The 22,520-nt window shown below is 54.1% G+C and overlaps 1 protein-coding gene across 2 annotated transcripts in view; it reads left to right on the forward strand.

Moving 5' to 3' along the window:
- The first annotated feature begins 5,140 nt into the window (after positions 1–5,140).
- The window catches only part of LOC120512662 (gamma-aminobutyric acid receptor subunit beta-4), a 73,485-nt gene continuing 56,105 nt past the window's right edge, over positions 5,141–22,520 (forward strand). For both annotated transcript variants that reach the window (XM_039731226.1, XM_039731227.1), the window contains exons 1-2: positions 5,141–5,438; positions 9,887–9,975. In XM_039731226.1, the coding sequence (XP_039587160.1) occupies positions 5,359–5,438; positions 9,887–9,975 (169 nt within the window). In that variant the 5' untranslated portion in view covers positions 5,141–5,358. The remainder of the gene's footprint in view (positions 5,439–9,886; positions 9,976–22,520) is intronic.

Consider the following 22,520-nt stretch of genomic DNA (forward strand, 5'->3'; position numbering starts at 1 on the left):
CCCACCACATTTTGATGCTCTGCTTGTAGAGATTTGAGCACATGGGCCATACAGGACTGCAGGTAAATTCTGCTCATCAATTCCTCCATTCACAGTTCCTAAGAATGGTCAGCATTCCCACTTACTCTGGACTGCCTTGCAAAGTGGTGAAGGATCTTTAGCTCAGCAAAGATGGGGAGCCCTGTGGATGCACTCTGCGGCATTTCCTCACAATATATAATAACATCTAGCACCTGGTGTGTCCAGGCAGAGAGGCTCCTGGGCTAACCCATGAGGAGGCATTTGTGAATAGGCATTTCCTCAGGAATATATAACATCTAGCACCTGGTGTGTCCTGGGCTAACCCATGAGGAGGCATTTGTGAATCAGAGGATGCAGAGTCACTAAAACAGGAGTCACAGCTGCCCAAGCAGCTGCTGGTAGCTCTCAGCCCCACCAGTCCAAGGGGGCTGTGACTTGTGGTCTTTCCTTGCCAGCACCTGAGGGTGTTTAGGTGGTCCTGGGGGGGGATGATGGAGCCTTTGTCCTCTAGGATAGCTCGAGGGAAACTTTTCCTGCAGGAGCTGGGAGTGCAAAGGCTCTTTGGTTTAGTGAGCTCAGTCCTGGATACAGCTGCAGCAGGAGACAGAGGCTGTGTTCTATACAGGGTGGGAAAACTCCCCTTTGTCTCTGCTTGTCTCTATCTCCACCTCATGAGGAGCACTTCATTTACTTTCAGGTTGTTTTCCACCTTCTGCACAGAAATGCCAGCTGTAAGGCTGTATTTTCTCCTTTTCTGCAGGACTTCCATTAAATTCCTGGTTTTATAAAAGTTCTTTTGCTTCCTCAGCTCTTGTCCTTGTTCTGCTCTAGAAGAACAACCATCTTCTTCTGGGAATTGTTGGCTGGGCAGAGGAGCCAGCTCTCCAGCTGGCTGGGAGAGGGGGTGAGGGAGATTTTTCACCTTGATGGCAAGCCCTTGGGAAAAGCAGAACTTGGGGCTTGGAGCTGGCTGTGACACTGGAGAAGAAGGGAGGCCAGGGTGTGGAGATTTCAGCAGAGCAGCAAGTAAGAGAGGAGTGAAAATGAGTGATTTGGTAGTGGAGGACAGCAAATGGCCACAAACACGATGCCCATGGCCTCTGCAGGGTGGTTACAGCCACAGCTGGCATCCCCAGCAGCCTCTCACGGACACTGGCAGGGTCAGAATGTGACCTTCAGAACAACCCATCACTGGGCTCTCCCTGGAGAGCAGGCAGCTCCCAGCAGGGGAGGGAGACACAGCTTTTGGGGCTCTGGGAGGGGCCCATCTTCTGGAGGGCAAGGAACAAACCCCTCAGTGAGCATGGGCACATCTGCATCAGCCTTCATGAGAGCCACCAGAGGTGGGCACTAACTCCAGAGCTCCTCTATCCAGAACGTGGCTCCAGGCAGGGTGTTCAGCAGCACCCAGCAGCTCCTTTGGATGCATTCCCTGCCAAGCAGGGCTTTCCAAAGTTCCCTGTTGTGGCTGAGTGGTCAGATAATTCATGTGACACGGTTTCTGCTCCCAACTGGGAGAACTTGCAAGCACAAATGTCACCATTTGTGAGCATAATTTTTCCTCTTCGTGTGTGCCTCTGACATTTGCTTTTCACTTACCTTTCCTGCCAGTAACTTGCAATCAGGGCTGGTGGGAGGGAGCAGAGCAAAGGGGGCAGAGCAGGAAGGGACCAGGCAGGGCTTAATGGGGCCTCTGGTGCCCGGGGGCAAATGCTTCTCATCTCCCCAAGAGCTCCTCCCTGGTGCCCAGCAGCTTAAATCAGAATAAATGCTTCAGAAAGCCAGTGCTGTCAGGAGCTCTGCGTGCTGGCAGCAGCAGAGGAGGTAAATGCTGTACCTGTACACAGCCAGCACCTGATGGCACCAGGCAGCTCATGCTGGGCACGTGGGGACATCCTGCAGGACCAGACCTGCTGGGCTGGCTCCTCTTCTTCAACAGAGTTGTGAAAAAACCCTACAGCTCTGGCCATGGACCCTCAGCCACAGGAATTAGGGAGCCACAAGCTCCTGGGGGTGGTGACAAAGCATGAATTGCCTGTGACACTGGGCATGTGGGAGCCCAGGAGTGTCCTGAGGGCACAGTGCAGGGCCAGTGCTGGGAGCCCAGGCACACAGGCTTGCTCTGGGCTGCCATGCAGTGAAATGCCACCAGCTGGGTGTCCTGGAGAGGTCCCTGCACCCTGCACTCACTCCCTGTGGAGGCCACAGTGAGTGGCCAGCAGTGAAAGCCATGGGCAACATGGCCCTGACTCCACAGGGACAGGCACATTCACTGGCAGGTGACAATTGCCACTTACCTGCTTTGGTCTTTGGGAAGGCAGTGGAGATCACTGCTCTGAGCTAAATTTGCTAAGTCTGGACCAGCAGGGGTGGTCTGGGCACTAAACCAAGCAGAGAACCTTTTCCACCAGCCTCAGCAGTAAGTGAGAAGACCTTCTCCCCTCCCACTGTAGCCCAGGCTCACTGTAGATCTTAAACCTTCTCCCAACCTTCCTTTCACCCACGAGCCCCCCACGTTCAGTGCCCCCAGTGACTCCAGGCCAGCTCAGCACAGCACTCAGCTGTTCCTTGGTTTGGTGGCTCTGCATGGCCACAGCCCATGTGGCCTGCCAGGGGAAAGCTCCTCAGAAAGGTCACTCCCCACCAGGCTTTTTGGGAGAAGGAGATTGGGAGCACAGGATCTGTGGCATGCCTCTGATGAGGAAACCACATAGAGCCAAGCCAGGCATGAGGGAAAGGAGCATTAGGAACCGCAGACACAAGGATGCTCCCAGATTCACACAGAATTCACAGAATCACCGGGTTGGAAGAGACCTTCAAGACCATCGAGTCCAACCCAGCCCCAGCACCTCAACTAAACCCTGGCCCCCAGTGCCACATCCAGGCTTTGTTAAACACACCCAGGGATGGGGACTGCACCACCTCCCCAGGCAGCCATTCCAGAACTTTATCACCCTTTATGTGAAAAACTTTTTCCTGATATCCAGCCCGTATTTCCCTTGGCACAGCTGCAGGCTGTGTGCTCTGGCTGTGTCAGTGCTGCTGCAGAGAGAGCCCAGCCCCAGCTGAGCACAGGCACCTTCCAGGAGCTGTGCACAGTGAGGAGGGCACCCCTGGGTCTCCTTTTCTCCAGGGGAGCACCCCCAGCTCCCTCAGGGGCTCCTCTCAGGTTTGTGTTCCCAGCCCCTCTCCAGCCTCGCTGTCCCCTCTGGATGTGCTCAGTGTCCCCAGGTCCTTCCCAAGCTTAGGGACAGAGCTGGTCACAGCACTCGAGGTGTGACCCCAGCAGTGCAGGGACAGGGCAGAGTGACCTCCCTGCTCCTGCTGGACAGATCTCCCTGCAGGGAGGGCAGGCCAGAGCAGCTCCCCAGTAGCCACTGGACATTACCCTGTGCCCCTTCAGAGGCATTTTGGAGCTGGTCCTGCCCAGCTGCAGTGACACATCTCTGCCCCTGGTCCCAGAGGGCTTTGGAGACCATCTACACACGGGTGCCAGCCAGGACATACCTGCTCAGAAGGGCTGCTCTGAGCTGCCAGGCAGGTGCAGAGGAGATCCCATCCAGGCTGGTGAGAGCTCAGATGTTTCCTCCTTGAGCCATGGCTTCTGCTCTGCATTCAAAGTGCTGCTGGATCTCTTCTTTTTCCTAGAGAAAAAAAAAAAAAATCCTTCGTGGTAGTACATTACTGCATGCCTGATGGAGAGTTCCTTCATTATATTATTTTTTAAGACAAAGATCAGAGGCTGGTGCACAGGAGGCTGTGATGATTTCTATGGCTGTTACCATTCCAGCAGGCAAAGCCCCAGCACCAGGAGCTGATCCCCAGCAGCATTTCTGGAAGTTCAGGCTCCCTTTTCCCACAAACTCCATTGTATGCATAACAGCATCCTTCAGGGAGAGCTGAGCATCCCTCCTGAGCTGGGCTTCCCCAGCCTGGGGGAGTCTCCAGCCCCAGCAGAGCCTCCAGATCTCCCCCAGTGCCCCTGGAGGAGGCCACCAGGCCACTGGGCTCTGTGGCATGGAGACATTCTGAGTAAATCACCTCATTTTCCATCTCTGTGGCTGCAGGAGGAAGCTCAGCCTGTGCTGATGACAGTGTTTCAGGCAGCCACAGCACCCACCAGCGCTCACAGCTGAGCCACTCTTGCCCAGGCACAGCCCCCCTCTTGCCAAAATGCCATCACCTTTCCCATCATCTTCCCTGCGCCCACCTCCCCGGGGAAAAAAACCCAAAAATCCACCTCAGCAAAAATGCTCATCCATCCTCTGTGCAAGCCAGCAGGGGTTAATGCTGTCAGCCATGACGTCAGGATCCCAATTTGTCCGGAGAGTCCCCCTCCCCAACCACAAACTCCCTCTCTCCTCCCCTCCTCTTGTGACTTTGCAATGAGCAGCAAAACTCCACAGGAGCTGCGGCACCAGCACTAGGGAGACATCCAGCCCTGCCTGCGAGAGCAGCCCTTCTGCAGACAGGCATTGATATTATTTTCTACACATGCATATATGTAAATTTTTTTATTCACGGGGCTGCATTTGCTGTTCCTTTTTTATTTAATTTTTTTCTTTTTAGCCTTTTCACAAAAGCCCCAAACCTCGCGTGTGACGAGCCTGAGATTTCCCTAAAATAAAATAACTGCACAGTGGGGCTGGGTGGCTTCCCCTTCCCCCGTTGGAAAATAAAGAGGAAAGGGGGAGCAAATAGGTAAAATCCAGAATAAAATCATATTGCTCGAAAACTCACACGTCCTCCCTCTCTCTCTCTCTCTCTCTCTCACACACACACACACACGCACACACACACACACGCTCTTTCTCCTCCTCCTCCTCTCTGAAGGTGGGTAGCAGGAGCCATGCAACATCTGCAGAACCGGATGGCAAAAGAGCAGGAGGAAAAATAATCCAAGTGGAGTGCTCAGGGGACACTGAGTTGGGTTTTTTCTTTTTCCTTTTTTTTTTTTTTTTTCATTTTTTCCTTCTTCTTCTTCTGCCGCGTACCTGTGAGATTCGATTTCACATTTTGCTGAGCCCATTTTGGGGCATTTTATTTTTCTTTCTCTTGGGATTTTCTCCATTGCCAGAGGATGTCTCTTGTTGAGAGGATGCTGACAGAAAGAAGAAACGAATTCTTTGACTGGCACTGAAGGAGCGGGGGGGTATTTTTCCCCCTCATTTTTTAATTTTTTGTCATTATTCTTTTTCTCTAGGAAATCATTAACTGGGGGGGGGGTTGGTTTCTTTTTTCCCTCCCCCCCTTTTTTTGGAGGGGGATTTCAGAAGATCCATCTTTCTTTCCCCTCCCCTCCAAAGATTTTTTTTTTCATCCTTCGTCTTTGTGGAAATGTGGACATTTCAGGCAGACAGATTGAGTGGAATTGTCTCTGCTTTAGCAGCTCTTTGTCTCGCCTGCTGTGCGCAAAGGTAAGGATTGCGATCCCAGGCTGCAGGGACGGGGGGCTGGCACAGGGCTTGTTTGTCTCGCTCGGGCTTTTCTCCATCGAGCTGGATGTGGGCAAGAGGAGGGGGTTCTTTCCCCAAATCGCTTCCCCTGCCGAATGCTGTTGTTACTCCCCAGCCCGCGCCGCTTGGGGGGAGGAGGGATGCTCGTACACGAGATGCGGAGCAGACTCTGCGGCCGGAGCCCACCTCGCGGAGCGTGTGTGCGTGTCCCCCTGCCCAGCCCGGGGGAAAATGGCCAAACGAAGGGCTTTGCCGGGGAACATGGTGCCCGCAGGAGCCCCGGAGCTGCGCTGCCTCGGCCGTGCTCACGCAGCCGCGCGGGCTGCGCCGTGCCACGGCCGCGGCTCTGCGGAGCTCCGGGGGCGATGCCCGCGGCCGTGCCCCGCGCGGACCGTGCCGTGCAGCACCTCCTCCGTGGGTGCCATCCGTCCGCACCCGGCCCCGCGTGTGCGCAGCCGGCCGTGCCCCGTGTGTCGCTCTGCCCTGCGTGGCGCCGGCCAGAGCTGGCAGCGCTGCCCTGCCCGCTCGGGCTGGTCCCGGGCTGTGCCCGGAGCTCTCGCCGCGCTCCGGAGCTGCGGGCAATCGTGCAGCCCGGCCAAGGTGTGCGGAGCGCACCTGTTTGCTCGCTCCTCCGCTGCTTTCCCGCACGGGGGGAGCGCTGCCTGCTGCTGCTGCTCACCCTGCCTCCCTGCCTCCTTCCCTGCCTCCCTCCGCACACCTGCGGGCAGGTGCGTTTGTCCCTGCGCGCTGGCGGGGGGAGCTGTGGCATCTCCGTGCCCAGCCGTGCTCGGGCAGCAGCGCGCTCCCGGCGCACACACGCAGCCCTTGCGGGGCTGTGGGTGCCCACATTTGTGCTCCCATCGCTATAAACACGCACAGGGGGCTGTGGGTGTCCACATTTGTGCTCCCATCGCTATAAACACGCACAGGTCCTTGCAGGGCTGCAGGTGTCCACATTTGTGCTCCCGTCATTATAAACATGCATAGTTCCTCTTGGGGCTGTGGGTGCCCAGATTTGTGTTCCTGTCATTATAAACACACACACACACACACACATACACACACAGTCCTTGTGGGGCTGTGGGTGCCCAGATTTATGCTCCTATGGTTATAAACATGCACACGCACAGGTCCTTGCAGAGCTGTGGGTGCCCAGATTTGTGTTCCTGTGGTTATAAACACGCACAGGTCCTTGCAGGGCTGTGGGTGCCCACATTTGTGCTCCTATGGTTATAAACATGCACACGCACAGGTCCTTGCAGGGCTGTGGGTGCGCAGATTTGTGTTCCTCTGGTTATAAACACGCACAGGTCCTTATGGGGCTGTGGGTGCCCACATTTGTGCTCCTATGGTTATAAGCATGCACACGCACAGGGCCTTGCAGAGCTGTGGGTGCCCAGATTGTGCTCCCATGGTTATAAACACGCACAGGTCCTTGCAGGGCTGTGGGTGCCCAGATTGTGCTCCCATGGTTATAAACACACACAGGTCCTTGCAGAGCTGTGGGTGCCCAGATTTGTGTTCCTGGTTATAAACATGCACACGCACAGGTCCTTGCAGGGCTGTGGGTGCCCAGATTTGTGTTCCTGGTTATAAACATGCACACACACAGGTCCTTGCAGGGCTGTGGGTGCCCAGATTGCTCTCCCGTGGTTATAAACACGCGCAGGCGCAGGCGCGCCCACCCTGCCCACACCATTCATGCATGGTCCCGCTGTGTGGGGACACACACGCAGGCAGCTCGGGAGGCACTGGCCAAGCTAATGTGTGGCATTCAAAGCCCACAGCAAGCCCCTCTGCTCAGACGTGTGTCCTTGCATGTGTGTCTGTCTGTCCAGCACTGATTCTCACCCATAGTCTGCGTGTGTGCCTGTGCACAGCTCGGAGACAAAACACTCTCCATGTGCACGAGCCTCCAGCTACTCCTACACACCCCAGCCAGCAGCACGGGGTGCTGGGATGGAGAGGTTTGGCTGCAAGGGTACGTGGCTGTGCAGAGCACATGGCCACAGACATGGAATCAGGGGCACAGCGCTCCGGAATTCAGATCACAGGCTGGCTGTGAGTGCTCCCCGAGCGGATGCAGACCCACATTCGCCAGGAATAGCACTGGCATGCAGCTGCTCGCCCACAGCTGGGCAAATGCACGACTTGCCTCCTCAGTGGGAGGGATGTGGCTTTTTGGATCACAGGGAGCACTGGGAGGCAAAAGACCTTGTCCTTAATCATGATGGTTTATTCCCTCACTAGGCCACATTGTAGCCGGTGAGGAGGAAAGAGTCCCCGTGGCTCTCTTCCCACTCTGCCCCTTTCTGCAGGGCCCCTGACACATTGTTTGCTGTCTCTACCTCAATTTCCCTTCTTATATTAATGAGACAAACACTGACTCCCGAGTTTATGCACTGCAGGAAGCCAAGCAGAGGTGCCAAATCCCTTGAGAAATGCACAGTGTCCACATTATGAACATGGGAGTCTGTGTACCTAGGAATGGCTGTCTAGAGATGAACGAATGCTGCTGCACGCTCCCGATGCTCAGTGACAGGACTGTTCTGCATGCTGCAAAACCTCACACACGTGCAGAGAAATCCACAGGTGCAAGTGGACCTTGCAAGCCTGGGCACGGCGTTGTGAAAGCGCCCACCCGTGCACACCTCCCTGGCCTTTCCACAGCGATTAAAGCCCTGCGAGGAAGGGCTGTACCCTCTCAGGGGCACGCTCAGGAGTGGAGCTCAGACCCCTTCCCCTGCCAGCACGAGGGCTCCTTGGCTGTGCGTGCACCAGAGCTGGGTGCTGCCTCACATTTGCACATCCCCGTCCCGCTGAGAAATTCCTGCACATCCAGAGCCCCGAGAGCTGCCCAGGCTCCCAGGTGGTCCCACGTGCCTCCACCCACAGCCCTAGGGAGAGTTTGGAGCACCAGACCCATAAATGCCTGCTTCTGTGCTCCTCATAAGTGGTGTCCACAGCCCAGTGTCTCATCACACCCCAGCAGAGCAGGGTCTGCACCCACTGTCACCCCCAGGCACCTCCAGGCCCTGGCTGGGACGTGGTCACACACATGCACACACCTCTGTGTGTGTTATGTAGCCTCACCCAGTGCTCCCCTGTGTCTGTGTGCACAGGCAGGATGTCCCTACCCCCTCCGTGCAGCCTGTCTGTGTGTCTGTCTGTCTGTGTGTGCAGACACAGGGACATGCCAGCGGCAGCCCCTGGCACAGGGCTGGAAGAGGCAGTGGCGTGGTGCAGCTTCCCAGGTTGCTGGGATGGATGTGGGAGGCGGTGTTGACAGGGAGACATGCTGTTGTGGTGGGTGACTGCAAAGAGCAGCAGTTGTCACCGGCAGGGTCTCTATTCTCATGCAAAGCAGGGGACGAGGGTGGCACAGAGGCTGGGGATTCAGGCACAAAACCCGATACACCCCGCAGCACTCAATAGGGCCAGTATTTTTAGCATCCCCTGCTTTCTGGTTTCCCACCTTCAGTTTAGGTTTGGCCCTGGGGCTGATTTCAGGAGGAGCTCCTTCCTTGCTGTAACGTCTGGATGGGTGGTAGGGAGGACATCTGCCCCCTCTGTGTGCAGGTGAAAGGGCTGCCAGGGAAAGGATTGCTGCTCTGGCACACAGAGGGGAAGATGGACTCTCCTTCCCTGGCTCTGCCTCTTGATCTGCGTTGCTAAGAAGTCACAGTGATGCTGAGTGACAGAAACTGAATTTTTACATGGCAAAGATCAGCCGTATATCGAGGCCTTAGGAGAAGAAGCAGCGTTGCTTTCTTCAATATCTTCCCTGTTTGCTTCAATAAGCTGAAGAAAGCCCTGGGTGCAGAGGGAAGCAGAGGCTGCACTGGGCTGTGTGACAGGGCAGGGCGCCTGCTGGGGGCCACTCCTGTAGTGGGGACCTTGGGACGTGCCAGGTCTGTGCTGGCTGATGTAAGACCTGGAGCAAGAGCCCAGCTGGGCTGAGGAAGGGGAGTGAGACTGCAAGGGAGAGCTGCAGCTGCCCCAAGCACAGAAAGGACAATTTCTGCCTCTGTCTGTGCACCCCTCTGTGGGCAGGAACAGGGAAGCCCCCCAGGTGTGTGGGTCAGGGGCCAGGGTGCCTACACCAAAGGGACACCAAGGGACAGAGCTTGGGGTGCCCTGGAGTCAGGGTGAGCTGCAGAAGAGCAGCCAAACCCTGCTGAGACTTCTGAGCCCCTCCCAGGATGGTCAGGAGTCCTGTGGGGCTCGTGGGCAGGTGGGGGGCTGGGAGCTGTGCCAAGGACAGAAGACACGAGTGAGAGAGAGCACAGGGAGGCTCTGCTCGTGGCTGAGGTGCTCTGCTGCCCTGGGGTGTGACGGATGCTAAGGGACCTGGCCGGGACCCCTGGTGCCACACGGGATGACGAGAACTCTCTTCTTTTGTCTTTCAGCCCCTCCACTGGAAATATTTCTGTGGTGAAAGAGATTGTGGACAAACTGCTCAAGGGCTATGACGTCCGCCTCAGGCCCGACTTCGGAGGTACCGTGGGGCAGGGGCAGGGACAGGGGACAGGGACAGGGGACAGGGGATGTGCCTGTGCTGGCCCCTTGGCACTCACACCGCGGGCAGTGCTCCCCTCAGACATCTCCAACCCTATCCCTCACATCCTTACATCCTTCTCCCTCACATTTCTGTCACCCCTCCTGCTTTTCCTTCTCCTCTTGCTGGCTGCTCTCCTTCCAGCCTCACCCATCTCTGCAGGCAGATGTTTGTCCATGGTGTGACATTTCTGGGGATATTTTGTCACAACAGAAACACTCAGCTTTTCCTCTGCTCCCAGCTTTCCTCCATCATGGACAACAAGTGACCCCTCCTCCATTTCTGCTCCCAGTGCCAGATATTTTGGCTTTTTTCCCTGCAGAGGGTCGAGGGGATTGCTGATGGGGCTGTTGGTTGGCCTGCAAAGCTGCTCCCTCAGCAACAGTGAGGCATAAAATATTCCCTGGGGAGCTGGTGGCCTGGCTGCCACTCAGCAGGAGGGGCAAGGGTCTTCAATGCCTCCCTTGGGTCCTGTGAGCAAGCAGGAGAACCACAAGGGCCTGGTGGAGATGAAATATGGAAAATCTTTGGGCACTGTCATGTTCCCAGGTCCAGTTGAGATCCATTTCTTGGAGAGGAACAGACACTGGAAAAGCACAGGGAGGGGGATTTGAGGGCTTCTGGACTCAGCCTGCCAAGCTTGGCTGTTTTAAGTCTTTTCTGGGCAATGTTGAGGAGATGTGAGGGGCTGGGGGATGCTCAGCCCACGGGAGGACAGCTACACATCCAGGTGTCCCTCTCCACAGCACTGATGGGCAACAGGCTCATGCCTGTGCTCTCAGGGGGAAGAGAGGCCAGGCACAATTATTTAGTGCCTCAAGGGAGCAGTTTTCTCCCAGCAGGGCTGCTCCATAGTTCCCAGAAGCTGGGAATGAAGGAATATCCTCCCTGCTTTCAGCAGGGTTTGAAGGCACCATCGCTGTTCCCCACGACCAAACCTGTCTCTCCTTGAAGCCTCTGGTTTCCCTGCACCTCACCCAGACCTGCCCCATGCTCTGACCACCCCATACCCTTCAGCAGAGTCCCTTCCACCCCACAAACACCATCCCCACCACCCTCATCTCCTTGTTCTACCCCGTGCTGGAACAGGGGCTTTCAGGAGGCAGCACCAAGCCCTGCTGGGCCTGGCCTCAGGGAGGGCTCTGGGTGGGGAGATGGTGCCCACCCCTCCACAGTGCTCAGGGACCCCTGGGAGGTCACCCAGGGCAGTGGGAGACATTCTGGCTGCAGCATCCTGCAGGCAAACAGGGCTTCCAATCTTCCCTCTCTCCTTTGAACATGGGATAGGCTGGCTTTGATTTAAAGGCTCTGCCCAGCAAACACGAAATGTCCCTATGACCTGGCCAGGCCTGACCACAGAAATTGGTGCAGTCACATTTTATGAGGGTGAGAGCCGTGGAGATGACATAAAACTGGAAGAGGAGCAGGGTGTAGAGGCATGGCAGGGACTGTGATCCAGTGCAGCAGGAGGAGAGCTGGCTCTGCAGTCAGGGAGCACAGGGAGCCACGGGCTGGGGCCACCAGGTTTTGTTCCCTGATTCCAGGCCCTAGAGAACCCAGGACAGGGCTGGGCCCTTCCTCTGCCAACCCTACAGATCTGTGCAGTGCTGGGGCTGGGCTTGGCAGGCACTGCAGGATGGACGGGGCTGGGCAGCCCTGGCTTTTCATTTGATTTGGCTCTGAATTCCCAAAGTGCAAGCTGCATTTCTCCTCACTCAAGCAAAGAAATAGAGTTATGACCATAACTCCCTTCCCAGTAATTGCCCCACTGCTGCCCTTCACCCTTTCTTGTCCTTCCCTTTGTTCATGAGAGCAAGGTCCTGTTGGGGAGCACCTTGGTGCTCGTGGTGCAGGGATGCCCAGACTATCAGCATACCTGGCACCCTCCCCAGGACAAAATTTCTGCAGCATTTCCAGCTGGGCTGACACAAGGGTCTGGAGGCTGGAGATTGTTGGTGTTCCAAGGCCAGGGAAAGGGGTGGAAGGTTCCTTGTACCACTGCTGTACCCAGAGCTCACCAGCTCTCTGGGCTTTTGGAGCAAGCCCATTTCTGGGTGCAATCCAGTGGGATCATGCCAGGAGGTGTCTAACCCTGTGTGGCTCCCAGTCCTGTGTGGAGAGGGTGAAGTTCTCCCCAGTAACTGGTGTGCAGCTGGCACAGCCACAGGACCCACAGGAACAGCCTGAAGCTGTGCCAGGGGAGGCTCAGGCTGGATATTAGGGAAAGGCTCTTTCCCCAGAGGGTGATTGGAACGTGGAACAGTCTCCCCAGGGAATGTTCATGTCCCCAAGGCTGCCAGGCTCCAGGAGTGTTTGTACAATGCTCTCAGACACAGGCAGGGGTTGTTGGGGTGTCCTGGACAGGGCCAGGAGTTGCACTGGGTGATCCTTGTGGGTGCCCTCCTGCTGTCATGTGCTGTGATTCTGTGGGAAAGGCACAGTTTGGGCAAAGCCCTGGGGCCTGTGTGTGTGCAGCCCTGCTGTCCCCAGGGCCGTGTGGGACTGAGCTCCAGTTCCATCACCCTGAGGACTGCCCTGCTCTCCAGGACTGCCCTGTGCTCCACCTGGACTGTGCTGCCACCCCTCCTCTGCCTCCCAGCTGGGCAGGTGGGCTGTAGCCTCTCTGTGGGAGGAGGTGATCCCACCACCAAGGTGGCACCCCAGAGGGGTGGCAGGTCCTGCTGGGAGCCCTGTGCCCCACAGGGATGTCATGGAGCTGCCTCAGGGCTGGCCAAGAGTGGCCAGGGGCTCTGGAGGACAGGCAGCTGCCTGCCTCAAGTGGGAGGAGTGCCCAGGAACCAGAGTGAGCTGTGCCTCTAAAGCCAGAGCCCTCAGCTCCCTGTGGCTCAAGGGTGAGGCACCAGGGGCAGGAATGTCACAGCAGCCAGTGCTGGGCTTCCTGGAGGTGTGGGCACAGCCAGGTGCTTCCCAAACAGACTCCCACATGAGGAATGCAACCCACCGACACGATGAACCAGTCTGGCTTCCCTTTCTCCCTTCCCTGCTCTTCCCTGCTGCTTTCCCCATGTTTTCCTCCTGCAGCAGAGTTGTCCTGTCCCCACATCAGTGGCAATCACCCTGCCCTGTCCCCACCCTCTCAGCCTTGGGCACAATGTCCCAGCTCCACATCCTGGGGTGCCTCCCCCCTTCACTCCTGCCTGCAGAGCAGGAGCAGCTGGGACCCTTTGGGTGTGAGGGCACATGGAAGGATGTTCCCATGTTCCACCTGCCATGCTGAAGCAGCTCTTTCCCCTCACCATCTTTCTAAGAGAGTCCCCAGGCTCATCCCAGCACCCCGACCCTGCCCAGGACGTGGTGCTTCCACAGCTCCAAACACAACTCGTGGCTCCCCAGTTATCTTTTTTTTTTTTAATTTTTTTTTGAAAAAGAGAAAAATAACTCCGCCTAATGCCAAAAGGAGGACAGGCCTGCTGGGGATTGCAGTTCACTTTTTAATTTTGAGATGCCTCGTTAGCTCTGGGCCGAGCTGAGTGGCTGAGAAGCATCAGCCTCTCGCTCTCCTCCCTCTCCCCACCCCCCTGGAAACCCATTAGGCGATGAGCAGGTCAGCTCTCAGGGGTGGTGCTGGGCAATGAGTGCCATGTGCTCACCTGGGGAGCTGGGCTGAGCAGGGGACACCAGAGGGGACAGCTGGAGCCGTGGGGAGATGAGGGAAAAATCTGGGAGCAGCTCCATGGGAAAGCCAGCGTGGTTAGGAGGGAGCAGCCTGAGGGACAGGCCCCTCTCGTGTTTCAGCTGCTGTCCCCAAGCCCTGCAGTGTCACCCCGTGCTGGAGAGACGTGGGACAGTGCCAGGGTGGGACAGGGCTGGTACAGGAGAGGGCCTGGCAGGGAATGAGGGGACAGGAGCTGGCAGACAAGCCCAAAGGGTCTGGCCAGGGTTGTGGTGGGATCTGGAGCAGCCTTCAGGAGGGGTGTGCAGGGAGCAGCAAGAGACAACCAGGCCTCCAAGAGACAGATCTGTGTCCTGGCACTGCAAGACCAGAACAATGCAGAGAGGGGGTTTTGGACAGCACATGCCAGGTGGGTGCCATGAGCTGGCCCTGGGGGATGGACAGCCTGGGGTCATTTATATAGCACACTAATTCCACCACCAGGTGAGCAGGATGTCCATGGCTTAGGGCTGGCTGGGCAGGGGGTGCTGCAGATAATGTCTGGAATCATCTCAGAGCAGCACCCTGGCTCCTGTAAGTGCTCTTAGGCACTCACTTCCAGAACCATTAGCTCCATAGGAGAAAAAAAGGGAAAGAAAGCAAACTAAGATGGTATTGCCCCAGGGTAGAGAAGCAATGAAGGAATGGCAGGAAGATCCCACTTGAGCTCAGTGACTCAGCTGCTCTCTGTTGGTGCAACGTTTCCAGCCCAAAACTTTGCAAGAGTTCCAAGCAGATGGCTCTTGATGGTTTTCCAGCATCGTTTGCAGGTCTTGGTAGCCAAAAGCAAGGTGAGGGCACTCTCTGCTCCTTGCTGCCAGCCCTCCTGGAGTGCAGGGTTCCTGGTGTTTCTCCTGGGGGGAATGCAAGTGTCTGGAAATGTCTGGTGAGAACAGAATGACCGTGAAGCCCTTGGGATTGTACAGTAAATCCTGGGTTTTCGTGCCTGTGGATCCAGCAGATTTCCCTGCTCCATTTTAAATTCAAACCTCCCTAAGAAAAATTAGCATTTAAGGGGTCTTGGGTTGAAATGAGCCTGCGTCCTGTTCCTCATCTACTTTGTGTGATGGATGAGGCTTCCCAGCTCTGATCACCCTCATTTAGGATATCCAAACCCCTCTTTGCTGCAATATCTTGGCCTTCCTCCCTTCTGTGCCCTGCCCCTCCTGCTCTCAGCCCCTCTCGGCTCCATCACACCTCCACCCTCCCGGGCACCCAGCCCTGCTCCCACGTCCTGTTTATTCCCCAGTATTCCTTCTACAGTGGCCACTCCAGATTCAGTGGAGCTGGGGGTGAAATCCTCAGCCTTTCCCTGTGTAACAGCATCACTTGAAAGCCAGAATTGTAAAAATAAATGATTGCTGATGCATAAAGTGTTGCAGTGAAGCATTGTCAGTGGTTCAGGGCTCCAAAACTGGCGGGGCTGAGCGGCTGCGCCGGCTGGCACGGCTGCAGCAGCAGGGGATGGGGTGCTTGTGTTATTTCCCTGCCCAGCAGCCCTGTGTGCCTGGGAAACTGCTGCTCTTAGTGGTCCTGTGCTGGAAGGAATGGGAATTTGGTTTCTTCCATGGTCAAGGCTGGCGGTATTGTTCAAGCCTTCCCAAAAACATCCCTGTTTTCCACTGTGTGTCTGGTGGTGGTTTTTTCCAGGCAGCTAGATTGCTTTGGATTTTTGAAGGGGAGGGGGGGAAATTTTGGGAAAAATGATTCAGAAATTTCTGAGAACGAGCCAAAGCGTGTACGTGCTGGGTTTTTTTCCCTGTCCTAAAATGTTGGGGGATGAAACTGGCGGTACCTACTGCAGGGCTGGCCCCTGTGCATGGGGAGCAGGCATGTCCCCGGGGCCACCAGCAACCTGGCTGGCACAAGGGCTGTGTCCCCACTGCCTCTGGTGCCAGGGCAGCACCTCAGAGCAGTGGTGCTGCTGCAGGAGGACCAGGATGTGGGGCTGGAAGAGGGCAGTGGGTGCTGGTCCTGGGCTGGTGTCAGGGCTCACCTGCCTCTCTAGGCTTTAGTTCTCAGCTTTCCACCCCTCTTCTGTGGCAAAAAAATGTTTAAATCTCAGAGCAGCTAGATTCAATTTTCCTTTTTCTTCTGAGATGCCTTGAGCCAGCCCTTTTGGGGCAGGGAGCTGGGATTTGGCAGGAAGGCTCTCGTCCCACCAGGGACAGCTCCTTCCCTGCTCGCAGGACTTGCCCAGAGCTGGGCACGGGGTGAATGTGAAATGCTGCACTTCACAGAGCCTGACTCCACCAGGAAATGTCACCCTCCTGTCCCCACACCGTGGCTGGGCAGAAAGCAGCTCTGAGTTTGGAAGCAGAGGGGTAATTATGGATCAGGCTGGGGAAAGGAGTTAATTGAGGAAGGAAAGACAGAAGCTGTCTGGGAAGTCTGTAAACCCCAGTGTCACTCAAGGCCAAAGGAAAGGTGAATACCTACCAGGGCTGTCAGCAGTCCCACTTTCCTTCCTGAATAAAGAGCATTAAGAAAAGGCCATTCCTGGTCAGTAAAACTGGCTGCAGCTGTGCAGCCCTCACTTCCTCCCCAGTTTATGTGACTTCTGGCTCCAGACCATGGGTCACATCCTCTCTAGGGCTAATCCAGAAGGAAGATGACAACCTCCTGCTGTTGTGTCTTACTTCATTAACTGAAGTGGCAGGAAATGAAAGGATCCCGTCCTTCTTGGGACATATGTGGATGTTAACACATTGCCACATGATGGAATTTCTATTTTTTTCACTTTGCTCTTTTTATATTAAATACATGCTGCGAAAAGGACTTGGAGGCTGTAAAGTCAGCCACACAAGACTTCAGAAAAAGCCAGAATTGGGTTTCTCCAGGGATCTACGTTTGGTCCCCTTATGAGGGCACATCAGAAGGCAAGGTCCAAGAGTTGCCTCCTCCTGAGCAGCCCTGCAGAGCACTCCAAGGTGCCATTTACACATGGAGCTGATTTTTCCCCTTCCCTTCCCTGCAGAGGGGGACAGGCTGGGGGCATGGCAGTGGGGACAGCTGAGGTGGCCACAGCAGGTGATTAGGGTGGGTTGATTGTCTGATGCAAAGGCTGGGAGTGAGCACCCCAAGTCCGTGTTGGACTTGTGCTTTCCTGGCTGTTCTGTGCTCCGACCTGCTCTCCACACACCCTCAGCTGTTTTTGTGAGTGCTGTCAAGCACAGCAGTACAGCAGGAGCGTGTTCACACCTCTCTCCCGAGGAGCCAAAGGTATCCCCTGCTGAGGGGTGCCCAGGGAGGGGGTGACTTTGCAGGATGCTCGGCAGCACTGGAGGCAGGCAGTGCCTGTTTGGAGCACAGCTCCTCCTGATTTCAGCCACAGTTGTGAGCACTCAGCCCCGGTGCCCCGAGAGAGACACACAGAGTTCACTGAAACCCAGGAGCTCCAGGTGGCTGGGGTAGGACAGAGCACACAGGAACCCTGTGGCACAGCCACAAAAACATCTTCCCTTTCCTTGGACTTCCCCTCACTCACTGCAGGGTGGGCAGGGCACTGTCAGCGCTGCCCTCCTGCAAATCCATCCTCCATCAATCAAGGAAAAGGAATGAGCAAGGATGCTGTGGACAGTTTAATTAAGAACTGGCTCCATAACATCCATTCAGCAGTGGGCATCCTTCCACCTAACCTTCATCCATTTTGTTTTCCTCACGATTTTGTTCTTGAGGGCAATAATATTTCAGGATGTTAGACCAGTCGCTTCCTCCATTGTGACAGAGCTGGTGAACCTCTTGCTGCACGTTGAACACCCTTGTGCATTCAGGTGTGGCCACACTTATCATCCTCCTTTCGAGACAGGAGTCTCTGGCACAGAGCAGTGGAAGCTGTTTCGGGAGAAGACAGCAGTGGAGATGAGCTCCCCTGAGCCTCAGCCCAAAACTGGCCTTGGGTTTCTGGGCAAGCTGTGTGCCTGCCACAGAGCTGTGCCTGCTTTTCAGCATTTGGTGTCCAGTGAGGAGCATAAAGTTTCACTGTCATCCATTTTCAACTGGAACTGGAGGAGATGCTGAGTCTCATGCCTGTGTGGGATAAATGCACTTGGTTGCCCTTTTTCTTCCTTTTCCCCCTTGGCTGGTGCAGCCTCTCCCTGCAGCTCTGCTCAGGCCCTGGCACAGCTGCTCTTCCACTCCATGGCAGGGCCCTGGGCTGGCAAGGACCTCTCAGAGATCTCTCTTAAAACAAAGACGTCATCATCATTTTAACTAAGCTTTTATTCCAGGAATTTTGCCTCCACCCTTAGTCATAGATTTTTTTGCATCAAGATGCAATACATTTGAGTTACTAATTAGCAGAATAATTCCAATACTTCTTAATTAATTAACTGACTAAAAGCAGATTGTTGTTTATAGCCAGATTGGCCACCTCACCTGGACCCATGCTCCTCCTTGACAAACATCTACGTAACACTCACCATTTCTGAGATTATTCCTGCCAGTAAACTTGCCTTCGAGGGACTGCCACTGAAAGCACAATGTGAAAGGAGTGTAAAATCCATTAGTAGAAGTCCTTTTGATTGCTCAAAATATATTCTCACCGCCCTGGAGCTGTTCATCAGAGCAGCTTTACATACCTGCATTGTTCATCTCCTAAGACTCCCAGTATCCCAGTTAGGCAGAGAAGTATTTTTAATCCATGTAACACGAAATAGAAAAACCAAGGAATGTGCTGCCGTTGTGCTGCTGTGTGAAAGGGACTCTGTGTGTGCATGTCACTTTTCTCACCCATGTCTGGTTCAAAGAAAAAGAGTTGGAGGCTACAGTGTCAGGCTGGCTGGATGTGAGAGGGTTTTCTGGTGGTACTGACAGTGTCTGGTCTGAAAAATCCATTCTTGCAGAGAGCCCTTTCTGGGGGTTTTTCTATCTTGATATTTCACATGAAACATCATGCACTTGTTAAAGCATGATGAGAAACACGGACAAGACAAAAGATGTGTTTAATGAAGGCACGAGGTCTTTCAGAGGAATTCACATCTCCTGTGTGAGAAAGGGCAAAGTTGGGTGGTGGAGCCCTGCAGGATGAACAGAAGGGTCAGTAAAACAGGTTTTCTGGAGACCCAGGGATCGATCCTGTTCTCGTGAAATGGAAGGAAGCAGAGCTCTTCTCCCTTCCTGCTGGGATGTGGGAGCACTGCTGTTTGCTTTGAGCAGGCTGGGTTGGGCAGCACTGATCACACCTTCCTATAGGCTGTTCTTCTGTTGTAGCATTTATCCCTGGTTCTGGGCCATAGCTAAAACCTCTTTTTTTCCCTCTGATCTTTCCCCCCTCCCCTTCCTGTTTCTCCTGTTCTTTGCAGTCCTGCAGGAATTGTGCTGTTAAATAATTGTGCTTGTGACAGGGGTGAGCCTCAGCCCAACCCACCATGTCCAGAATTCCCCTCCCTAGACCTCAGGACCTCTTAGTTCAACTCTGGGATGACTCTGAGTGCAGCTCTAGTTGGAAGAGAGACTCTGTAAAATTACATCTTGTTGTTCCATATTTATTCTCCCTCAGTGGTTTCCATGTCAAACTTGCTCAGTTTACCAGTCAAAACAAGATATTTCTACCTGCCAGCTCTGCCAGCTCAGCCTGGGCTCTGGAAATCAAGCTGTGCTCTCTCTGCCCTGGACATCATCACTCACCAGAAAGGATTCTCAAATCAGGGCTGAGCTGGATGTGATGTTGAGTGTGCACAAATAGAATTTGTTCTTGGGTGGTATTAGGGGCTCTGTATGACAGATATCAGCAAGGCTCCTGTGCTGTGATAATATTGACTAACAGATCTCCCCACCACCTGGGGGAGGATGGGACACCTCTGGGGACATTTTACAACTTGAGGACACCAGAAGGGGGAAGATTTTTGGGAGTGATGGTGAAAACCCACAGCAGCACCAGGAAGGGCACTGGGAAGCTCTGCTTCCTGCTATTCTCTTTATTTGTGAGAACAGACCTAGCACCTCCCGAGCTCTGGGCCATTGCTTGGTCACCAAACTGTGACCTCTCCTTCAGCTGTGGTGTCCTGTGGAGCCCCCTCAGGGAACAGGCAGGTGAGCCCACCTCTTGCTGTGGAGAAATGTCATGGTATAGCCATAGGAAAGGCTCTTAATTAATGGGCATTAATCTTGTTCACAAATCATTCCTCTTCTGGTGGGTGAAGCAGAAGGACTTTCCTCAACACCCCTTCAGAGAAAAATGGAAATTTTGTAAATTTGATCATTGGCAAAATGTTTAAAAAGCCACTACAAGTGGCAGAAAATATATTTACTGTGTATGATTGTGTCATAGAGTAGGAAAACCAGGGAGGGTGTCCTGTCCTGCTTTCAGCTTTCACTCCTGGGCTTCTGTAGTAAATCCCCCTCAGCAAGGAGGGGACACCAGAGCCTTCCCTGTCCCCATGTGAGGCTCCACTCTGAGCTTGCAGAGCCATTCCGGGCACTGAAAGCCATGGTGGGCTTTTATCTGTGACCCAGCCCAGGAGCAGGGAAGAAATTTGGTGACAGCCTTGGTTCCTGGGACACTTTGTCACCCTACACTCACGTTTGGGACAGTCAGCTGAGCTGGGAGAGCACCAGCGTGCCCCTTCCTCTTCCTGCAGAGCCAGGATGGGCTTTCTGGCCAGCAGATCTCTCCAAACACATCCCCTCAGGTACCTGGAGTAGTTCTGACTCTTCTCTTACACTCTGTGAGACGATCCCTGCTCCCTTTAAGGTGCTTGGTGCTGGTGACACCACAGCAGGTGACAGGGGAACCTTGTGCCAGGGGAAGAGCCCTGTCCAAGGGCTGCACTGGGTGCTTCAAGGGGTGATGCACAAAAAAGGGGGTGCCCATGGCAGTGGCAAAGCTCTGGGTGTACGATCAGAAGCTGTCAGGTGAGGAAAGGAGGCCACCCAGGTCACAGATGTCACCTGGAGAAGGTCTGCAGGAAAGCCCACTCTCCTGGCCTCTGGAGAAGGATCTCAGCTTGGCAGGAAATTTTTGGAAGTGAGGGAGAGGGTAGGCTATGAGCTGAATTCCTCTTCTTATCCTCCTTTCACAGCAAAAATAGAACATTTATCACAAGTTCCCTACATGTTTTTCTTCCCTATTGCACACTAGCTCCTTGCTAGTATTTGAAGCTCCAGAAAAAAGAAATTGATGAGTACTCAAGTTAATAATGTGTGCTTATTGTGTTGATGAATTGCTGGAGATGAATATATATGTAAAAGCTCTGCAAGATTCACTCATCCATGCATCCTGAGTGAAAGCAATTATTTTGGTGAGCAAATGGGACTTAGTTTTATGTCTTAATAAAGAGGTTCTGGGCTAAAAGGCAACTTTTGTTCCGGACATTATTGCAAATCAAGCCTTACTGAAATAATGGACACACCAGCACAGGGGGCAATCTTTCAGAAGTGATCATCCTAGAATCCTTTTTTCTACTAAACTCTTTATATTCTTGGTCACCACTGAATTTAGTAAGATCTTCTCTGTTTCAGACTGCGGAGAAAGGGCAGGACCACCTGAACAAAGCACATCCAAGAGCCTCAGAAACTCAGGGATGAAAACTTGTGATCCCATGGATGACATTTGGAAAGGGGGAGGCTTAGTTTTTGTGTGTGCTTTGTTTCTTGTGATTCCTAACCGAGATATGAATTCAGTGTGAATGCAATGATATTTTCAGACCTGACTCACTCCATTTTTTTCAATACGTGCCCTGTAAATTGTCCTGACTGCCCCTAAGCATAAGCCTTGGGCATGATGCAAGTTTAGCACCAGGTCCCAACCTGGCCATCTTGTTCTTTTTGTTTTTTCCCCACATGCTGGGGATGTCCAACTGGATCCAATCCAGGAGTTACATCCTTTAAAGACAAGAGTCTGTAAACAGAGATGAGGAGGTGTGACTAACTCATAAAAAAAATTGAAAACAGGGAGGAAAAAAGAGAAAACACCTTGTTGTTGTCACTTTGATAAAAATGACAAGTCCAGGTATTTTGTTGTTGTTACAAACACTTCTAAGACAGAGAAAGGGATTTGATGTGAGCGGAGGAGCTTGTGTTAACCCATTTAAATTAATTTGGCTCAGCTCATTTGCAGCTAAGGGGATTAGATGGCTCAGGATTTGGTGATGTGAGAACGTTTTCCCAGACAGGTCACATCCCATAGTCCAGGCCAGGTCTGCAGATGTTTTGGGGAAGGATATTTGCAGTGCACACAAAGAGGCTCCTCCATGGAAAAAACATCTATTGCTCACGTGCCAGGAAAGCCCAGCACTGAAAAGCTGGGTCAGCACCTTTGTGCCCTGAGTGGGCAGGTGGGAAGTGAGACATTCCAATGGCAGCTCGGGAGAGAATTCCAGAGCTGCCAGGCTGGGAAAACTGCTAAAGGACCTCACCTGTGGGGCACCCTGGCAACCGGGAATGAGGGGTGGAGCGGCCTGGGGAGGGAGGGGCTGGATCCTGTGGGGTGGGATGGGATGGGATAGGATAAGATGGGATAGGATAGAGGATAGGATAGGATAGGATAGGATAGGATAGGATAGGATAGGAGTCCCACACATAGCAGCACCACCCCTGCCACTGGGGGTGGTTTGGCTGTGAGGAGGAGGGTGGTGCTGTGCTTTTCCAGGTATTTTGCTGCACTCCTACCTCCTGGCTCTGTAAGGAGTGTTGTGATGCTGGGGGAGGTATCCCAGCACTTGGGATTCAGCCCTAAACCTGCTTTAAAACCTGTGTGCCTCTGTGGGCCTTGTAGCACCAGAACTGGTACAGAGATGGAACATTTTGCATTGTAATGAGTGTTTGTGAGGCTGTGATGAGTCCTGGGGGCTGGTCTGCTCAGAGACTGAGA

Source organism: Passer montanus, unplaced genomic scaffold (genome assembly GCF_014805655.1).
Source record: "Passer montanus isolate IOZ18808 unplaced genomic scaffold, ASM1480565v1 scaffold76, whole genome shotgun sequence".
Classification (NCBI taxonomy): Eukaryota; Metazoa; Chordata; class Aves; order Passeriformes; family Passeridae; genus Passer; species Passer montanus.